Raw genomic sequence first — 8090 nt, 5'->3', positions numbered from 1 at the left:
GAAAAAAAAAAAAAAGAAAGTGCCCATGGGTCGCGCCCATAGCTCAGTTGGTAGGGCCCCAGCCATGTACACTGAGACTGGCAGGTTCGAACCTGGCCCGGGCCAGCTAAAACAGCAATGTCAATGGCAAAAAATAAATAGCTGGGCATTGTGGCAGGCACCTGTAGAACCAGCTACTTGGGAGGCTGACACAAGAGAATCACTTAAGCCCACGAGTTCGAGGTTGCTGTAAGCATTGATACCACCGCACTCTACACAGGGCAACAGCTTAAGACTGTCTCAAAAAAAAAAAGTGCCAGTGTGATGTTAGAATTTGTGATAGCTGGAAAAAAGATAGTTCAAGGAATAATTAAGGAATTCAGAAGTTTTCCAAAGACTCAAAGAGGAAAGCACCATGATTTAGTACCATAAAACTCCCGAAGGCTCAAGAGGTTTGGAAGTTCTCAGAAATGCACTTCTGGCAGTGGGATTCACAGTTAGTTTCAGGGCAGAAAGGAGGCATTCTGGAGACCCCAGTTTCTTAAATGACACATGTAAGAAGTGAAAAGGAAAAGATTTTGTAACATGGAACCAAGAGAGGAATGTGTGCTTTTTTTTTTCTTTTTTGTAGAGACAGAGTCACACTTTATCACTGTTGGTAGAGTGTCGTGGTGTCACACAGCTCACAGCAACCTCCACTTCCTGGGCTTAGGCGATTCTCTTGCCTTAGCCTCCCGAGTAGCTGGGACTACAGGCACCCGCCACAATGCGTGGCTATTTTTTGTTGCAGTTTGGCCAGGGCCAGGTTTGAACCCGTCACCCTCGGTATATGGGGCCAGCGCCCTACTCACTGAGCCACAGGCACTGCCCTGAGGATGCTATTTTATAAGTTAGGTTGGGCTAAGAAACTTTTGTAAATTGGTCACAATGGTGTTAACCTTCCTGGCTAGATCTTTCTCCTAAAGCCATCTTTGTCCTTTCAGGCACTTCGATACCCTTATTTCCAGGTTGGACACCCACTGGGCAGCACCACACAGAATCTTCAGGATTCAGGGAAAACACAAAAAGACATCCTGGAAAAGGCAGGCCCGCCTCCTCATATTAAGCCAGCCCCTCCTACCCAGCCCCCAGCCAAGCCCCACACACGGATTTCTTCACGACAGCATCAAGCCAGTCAGCCCCCTCAGCATCTCATGTGCCCCTACAAAGCAGAAGCGTCCAGGACAGATCACCTGAGCCAGCTCCAGGAGGACAAGTCCAGCTCATTGCTTTTCCCATCTGTCCACAGTAAGAATCCCCAGACGGTAAGTAGCCAGGAATCACCAGTGAGCTTTGTGTCTAGCTTATCCCTCTCTGACCCCATTTACTGTGTAAAATATTTTCTTTCCCAGTATACAAGGTCTAATTATGTTAGATTTATCTTTGCAACAGCATGGAATTGTGAGAAAACCCTTGGCTTTGGAGTTAAAGATCTAAATTCAGACTCTGGCTGTGCCTCTTACTGACGGGGCAGCTTGTGGGGAGCTGCTGTGGGGAGATGGGCAAGAGTTGGACTCTGTGGCCCAAGAGCCAAGGTTTCAAATCTCAGCTCTGCTATGTGACAGCTCGATACCCTGTGCACGTTACCTGGTCTGTTTCTCATTTTCTTATCTGTAAAATAGGGATAATAATAGCACTTACCTGGTAGAATTGTTTGGAGGACTAATTGTGCTAACATTTGAAAAGAATTAGTCTGGGTACAGTGACTCAAGCCTGTAATCCTAGTAGTCTGGGAGGCCAGGATGGGTAGACTGCTTGAGCTTAGGAGTTTGAGACCAGTCTGAGCAAGAGTGAAACCCCGTTTCTACTAAAAATAAAGAAATTAGCTGGGCATTGTGGTAGGCTCCTGTAGACCCAGCTGCTTGGAGACTGAGGCAGGAGGATCACATGAACCCAGAAGTCTAAGGTTGCTGTGAGCTCAACTAATGCCAGGACACTCTAGCATGGGCAACAGAGTAAGACTCTGTCTCAAAAAAAAAAAAAAAAGAAAGAAAGAAAGAGAAAGAAGAATTTAGAATAGTACCTAGCACCTACCTAGAACTGAATAAATGTTACTCACTGTTACTATTAACCCCTCCCTGTGGACTGGTCTCTAAAAGGAAACTCCTGATGCATACCTTGCCTGCTAGACAGAGTCGTTCATGAGGATCAGAGGTCATGGTGCTCGTGAGGATTCCTTGAAAATCATCAAGTGCCACACTAGTATTTGTAGACTGTTATTCATCAGAATGCTGAGCTATTCATTGGGCCGGGATTTTCTTCTCCTCTTGGCCTGGTTTTCAGAAGGAAACAATGAGTGTTAGATTCAGTAAAATGATCACCTGCCAAGGGACTCTAGTCCTCGCTAGCTTTGAAGTGTTGTCTGAAGAGTCTGACTTTCCAACATCTTTGTGCCAAAGTAGTACTTTTTTTGTCAACATGTATTTGCTGAGTGCTGGCTCCCGACCACCATGGAGTGACATTGCCAGAGATTGCAAGGATAGCATCTCTAGTCTGCTCACTTTCCTGCAGCCCATGATTTGGTAGGGGGGTGTGTTTGGAAGTTTTTTGTTGTAGCTAATTGTCTACTTAAGAGATCTTAAGAGATAGTATCCAGGTCTACTAAGAAGGCAGAGAAGGAATTCTGTTTGCATTGTTTTCTGTAAAGAGCAGGTTTAGGCATGATTTCTTACATCTCTATTTATAACAGTAAGAAACTGTGTTAATTGTTTAAAGGATGAGGCCTGAGTGAAAATTCAGCCATCCTCTTGGTATACGAAAAGTATCTCAAATTTATTTTTGTTTTTTAATTCGTATTTTATGCAACTTATTGTCTTCAGTGGATGACAGCCAAGGTCACGTGTACAGGGTAGATGAGACTGGCCGACCGGGAATGTGTTTCCACGCTTGCCTTTCCAGATGAGCAGTGCATGTTGGGGAATGCTGTGCTCCGGAACCCTCCTTTTCATAACAAGGGAAATTCAGAATGAGGGTCAAGGGTGAGCTTCCCTAACGTCAGGTCTGATTTTTCCTCCCCTCTCCTTGTATGCACAGAAGATCCTCGCTAACCTGGAGCACAAAAACGGTGACATGAAGCCAAAGAGCAGGAGAAGGTGGGGTCTCATTTCCAGGTCATCAAAGGATTCCGAAGATTGGGCTGACTTGGAGGATTTCGATTTCAGTCCGTCCCTCACCAGGATTGACCTGAAAAACAAGAAGAGACAGAGCGAGGACGCTCTCTGCAGGCACGTCGCGTCTCCGGGCACGTCGCGTCCCCGGGCACGCACGCAGGGTGGGGGAGGGTTGGGAGGTTGCCCGTACCTCTGTGATGCGCCGTCTCCCTCCTGCTGATCAGAGCCCGGTTCTCGTGATTCAGGTTTGAGAGTGTTTTGGACCTGAAGCCCTCTGAGCCCGTGGGCACAGGAAGCAGCGCGCCCACCCAGCCTTCACACCAGAGGCGGGACACACCCACCCTGAGGTCCGCCGCCAAGCAGCACTACTTGAAGCATTCTCGATACTTGCCTGGTAACGTCACGACTTGTCTGTGCTTTGATCGTTGTTGATAATAAATCTTGTCCTTGGAATCACATTTTCACAACGATTTTGTTTTAGAAGGCAAGTACTTGGGGGCTTTTCTTCAGAACTGGTAGGAACATGATAGAAATATTTGCCAAAATCCAGGACTCACATTTTCAGCTTTTATAGTCACCTAAGATAAGAAAATTGGGTAGAAACTAGATCCAGCCCTGAGGGAGGGAGGAAGTGGTAAGAACTAGGCAGCATGCCTGAGGCCCTCCACCAGACCAGGTTGGAGAGCAGTTGCCAGCCAGGAAACCAGGAATTACACCATCCGGGCAGTAATACCAAGCTCAGCACTATAGTTTGGTGGGTACCCAACCCCTTCTTTGTATTATCCATGTTCCAAGCTTATGGAACTAGCCATTCATTCATTCATTCATTCATAGATTCATTTAGTCAATAAATATGCCTTTAAGCACCCACTGTGTGCAAAGCACTGGGAATTCTATGGCAAACAAAATAACCAAGCAAGGCCACTGAGTTTTACGATTGTGGGGAACTCCTTCATCACAGCAGCCCTATAGACAGCTGATATCCAGTGGTGGCGGAGAGACTTGACCAAGAGATGAGCAGTGATCACCGATGGTGGTAGGGTGGTCAGGAAAGGCCTCTCTAAATAAGTGACTCGGCTGGACCCCAAAGAATGAGGAGGAAGCAAATGTGCAGAAGAAAGAGCATACCTGGTGGAGGAAACAGCCAAGGGGTAGGGGCGGTCTGGGGGAGGAGACGCAGAGGCCAGCGTGGCCAGAGCATGGTAACAGTAAGAGAAGAGGCAATGTAGTGTGTAGGATGAGGCATCTGTAGGGGCTTGTAAGAAATTTGGATTTCATTTCATAAGCAGTAGAAAGCTCATGAAGGGTTTTAATTGGAGGAGAGAATTTTGTTGTTGTTGTTGTTAGAGGCAGAGTTTCACTATGTTGCCCTTGGTAGAGTGCTGTGCTGTCACAGCTCACAGCGACCTCAAACTCTTGGGTTCAAGTGAGTCTCTTGCCTCAGCCCCCCCGGTAGCTGGGACTACAGGTGCCTGCCACAGTGCCTGGCTATTTTTTGTTGCAGTTGACATTGTTGCTTAGCTGGCCGGGGCTGGGTTCAAACCCGCCAACTTTGATGTATGTGGCTGGCGCCATAACCATTGTGCTACAGGTGCCAAGCCCAGAGGAGTGATTTTATCTGCATCTGTGTGCAGAGTAGATGAGGGGCCAACAGGCTGTCACTGTCAGCCGGGTGAGGAAAGTGGTGGCACAGGCTGCAGGTGGGGTCAGAAGGGAGGGGGTGAGCTGGAACATCAGGCCCTCCTGGAGCATGAGATTCCTCACCCTGTTTGGAAATAAGGCTTCTAAATGCTGTTGGTCTTCATCAGGATTGACACTGTGTTCTTAGAAGACAGGCTTGACAGTTCCCAGGGTGACCTGGGAGAAGAGAGACAGTTGACAGGTATAGAGTGATCCAGTTGTGAGAGGGGAGAAGGCTCAAACTACAGTGACCACAGACAAGGGCAATAAGGAGCAGGGAGTGAACTAGAGAGTTCTTTCTCTTTATCTCCAGGGGAAGAGGAGAGGGATAAAAGAGGAATTCAGACTTTCAATTCTGGAAAATAGCTGCAGGGCCTGTGGGAACACGACCCATCTGCAGGAAAGTGGACTGTCTTGAGGTCAAGGTGGTGGAGGTTGAGGGTCTGTTCTGGGAGGCCTTGACCATAAGGGCTCAGAGTCAGTGATGGTTCTTGGTACAAACCAGTCTTCAGCACATAATAGCAGTGGCAATTCAGGTGAGGTGAGAAGGTGGAACCTGGGGACAGAATGCACTGAGAAGAGAGCAGGGGGTGCAATTGGGGAAGAACCTATAAACGTGACTGAAAATGTTCTGGAAAGGGGGAGATTAGAATGTCCAGGGGCGCTGAAGCGCAGGACAGCATCAGAGGGTCCAGATGTGTGACAGATCCATTGGTAGAAGCAGTAGAGGCCCCTTCTCGGCCTCCCTTCTTGGCCTCCCACAAATGAGTCAACATCTCTCTTCTGCCATCTATCACTTGACTTCATCACAGTCAGTTTTTGCTTTGATTATTGAACCACAGTTTTCAACAAATTGGATTCTGCTTTAATTTCTAGTCTGGTGTAAGATTAAATGTGTATTTTGTGTTTCATTTCCTCTGTATTAGGAATAAATATAAGAAATGGAATACTCTCCAATCCAGGCAAGGACTTTATACCACCTAATCCGTGGTCTAGTTCTGGTTTGTCTGGAAAATCTTCAGGGACAGTATCAGTAATCAGCAAGATAAATTCAGGTGAGTAATGATTATTCACTTCAGAATGACAAAAAGCAAGTTCCCTGGCATGGTGGGGACAGAGAACCGTGGAATGAGCTGTGGAGCCATGAGGGCCTTTGTAGGGTGAAAGCCCAGGCTGCATCCAGCCTTGCCCTCCTCTCTCTTTTTTGGCAGCAGGCCCTGGGGACCCAGCCAGCTCCCATGGAGGTCTTCCCTCTAGAGTAGGTGGAGAGAATAATCTTCCCTGGCTCAAGGGAGAAACAAAAATAATCTTGGAAACTCTGGCCACGCCTGATGTCTGAGGCCCTGGCTGTGGCAGATGACCTCCTTCTGTGCCGGATGCCGACCTTGTTCCACCTCATTTCACGCTCACAGGCAGCACCTGCTGGGTGCCACTTCCCCTTCCACATTGATGGGTGAACATCCGGGCCCACCCTTTTCTGCCTGCATCCATTAAGTGTTCATTTATTTTAAGGAAAACGAAAGTGAACGGGGTAAAATTTGGATACCCACATACCCACCACTCAACTTAATACGTCGAACTTTGCAAAGAGACATGAAGCCCAGTGTCTGTTTAGGTCTTTCTTGTCTCCTTCTCCCTCCCCCTTCCGTTCCCCTAACCCCCACCTCAGTATGATTAGAGGGTTTATCATACCCATGCGCTTTTTTGTTTCTTAATTCCAAAGTATGAAGAGGGTACAGAGGTTTTCATTACATGGATACCTTTTGTAATGCTCAAGTCAGGGATTTAGTGTGCCCGTCACCCAAATAATGTTTGGCGTTCCTTGTACCCAATAGGTCAATTTCTACCCTTCTTGGTTTCCAGTGACCTTTATATCTCTTTGTGCCCGTGTGTGCCCCTTTGTGCCCATGAATTAGCTGTAAATTATTATCGAGAACATGTAGTGTTTGGTTTTCCATTCCTGAGATACTTCACTTAGGATAATGGTCTCCAGTTCCAGAACGCATTTTTCAAAAATGTGTATGAAATTCATAGTATGGTTTTGCATGTTTTGAAATTTGTGTAAACATAATCCTAAATGGTCAATTCACCCATTTTAATAAATATATTATGTGTGTAGCAATTACACATCTATATCATATGATTATGATTAATCTATTATATAAGATATACACACAATGCTATCATTTATTATTTATACTAGACTATTCATTTATTTATTTATTTTGAGACAGAGTCTCAAGCTGTCACCCTGGGTAGAGTGCCGTGGCATCATAGCTCACAGCAACCTCCAACTCAGGCTCAAGCGATCCTCTTGCCTTAGTTTTTTGTTTTTAGTTGAGATGGGGTCTCGCTTTCAAACTGGTCTCAAACCTGTAAGCTCAGACAATCCACCCACCTCGGCCTCCCAAGTGCCAGGGATCACAGGCCTGAGCCACTGCCCCCGGCCATTATTTATCTATTCCTTCTCTTCTTGACAAACACAGAAATGATTTGCAATTTTTGCTATTAGAAAGAATACTGAAATGAATATAACTTCTTGTTGCACACATGTGTGAGAGTTTCTCTGGGTGTATTCACTAGGAGTAAACATTTTAGGCTAAAGGGTGTACTCATCTTCAACTTTACAGATATTGCCACATTGCTCTCCAGCAGGGTATGGGAGGTGCACTACATCCTACATGTCACTTGGTACTGTCAAGACTAAAATTTGTGCTAATCTGATGTGTGCAAAATGGTATCTTACTGTGATTTAAACGTGCATGTCCTGTTTACTGGTGAGGTTCATCATCTTTTCTTGTGTTTGTACATTTTTTCCCTTTTGTGACTTACTCCTTCAGGTTCTTTCCCCATATTTCTTCATACAACAAAATACAAAATGTACTTCTGCTAACCAACACAACTCCTCACACATGCACTCCAGACCATGTGCGCCATGCTGCCTGAAGCAGTTGTCAAGAATGTGGCGTATGGACAGTAACTCTGTTACTTACCACCTTGTCCTAATGGATAGAACTTCCATTTGTATAATGAACAATAATAACATTTTTCATTACCTATGTGTACCTTGAGGCATTAAAGGTATTCATCCACTCATCCAATATTAATAATGCCTGCTATGTGCAAGGCATTCCATTAATATCCCAGAATACAAAAGATAAATAGCATATAGTCCCTGCCCTTAAAGTACTCTCAAATGAAAATGACATAAAAAGTGAACATATTGACTCGGTGCCTATAGCTCAACCGGCTAAGGCGCCAGACACGTACACCTAAGGTGGC

General features: G+C 45.8%; 1 protein-coding gene across 1 annotated transcript in view; it reads left to right on the top strand.

Moving 5' to 3' along the window:
- Positions 1 to 8090, top strand: part of ICK (intestinal cell kinase) — a 41561-nt gene that overhangs the window by 31252 nt on the left and 2219 nt on the right. Inside the window, exons 8-11 of the mRNA XM_023513136.1 lie at positions 963 to 1283; positions 3052 to 3242; positions 3374 to 3522; positions 5735 to 5863. Coding sequence (XP_023368904.1) covers positions 963 to 1283; positions 3052 to 3242; positions 3374 to 3522; positions 5735 to 5863 — 790 coding nt within the window. The remainder of the gene's footprint in view (positions 1 to 962; positions 1284 to 3051; positions 3243 to 3373; positions 3523 to 5734; positions 5864 to 8090) is intronic.

The sequence above is a fragment of the Otolemur garnettii genome, unplaced genomic scaffold (assembly GCF_000181295.1).
Source record: "Otolemur garnettii isolate 467f Iridium unplaced genomic scaffold, OtoGar3 scaffold00035, whole genome shotgun sequence".
NCBI classification, from domain to species: Eukaryota; Metazoa; Chordata; class Mammalia; order Primates; family Galagidae; genus Otolemur; species Otolemur garnettii.
This window is presented reverse-complemented; position numbering and strand designations above follow the sequence as displayed.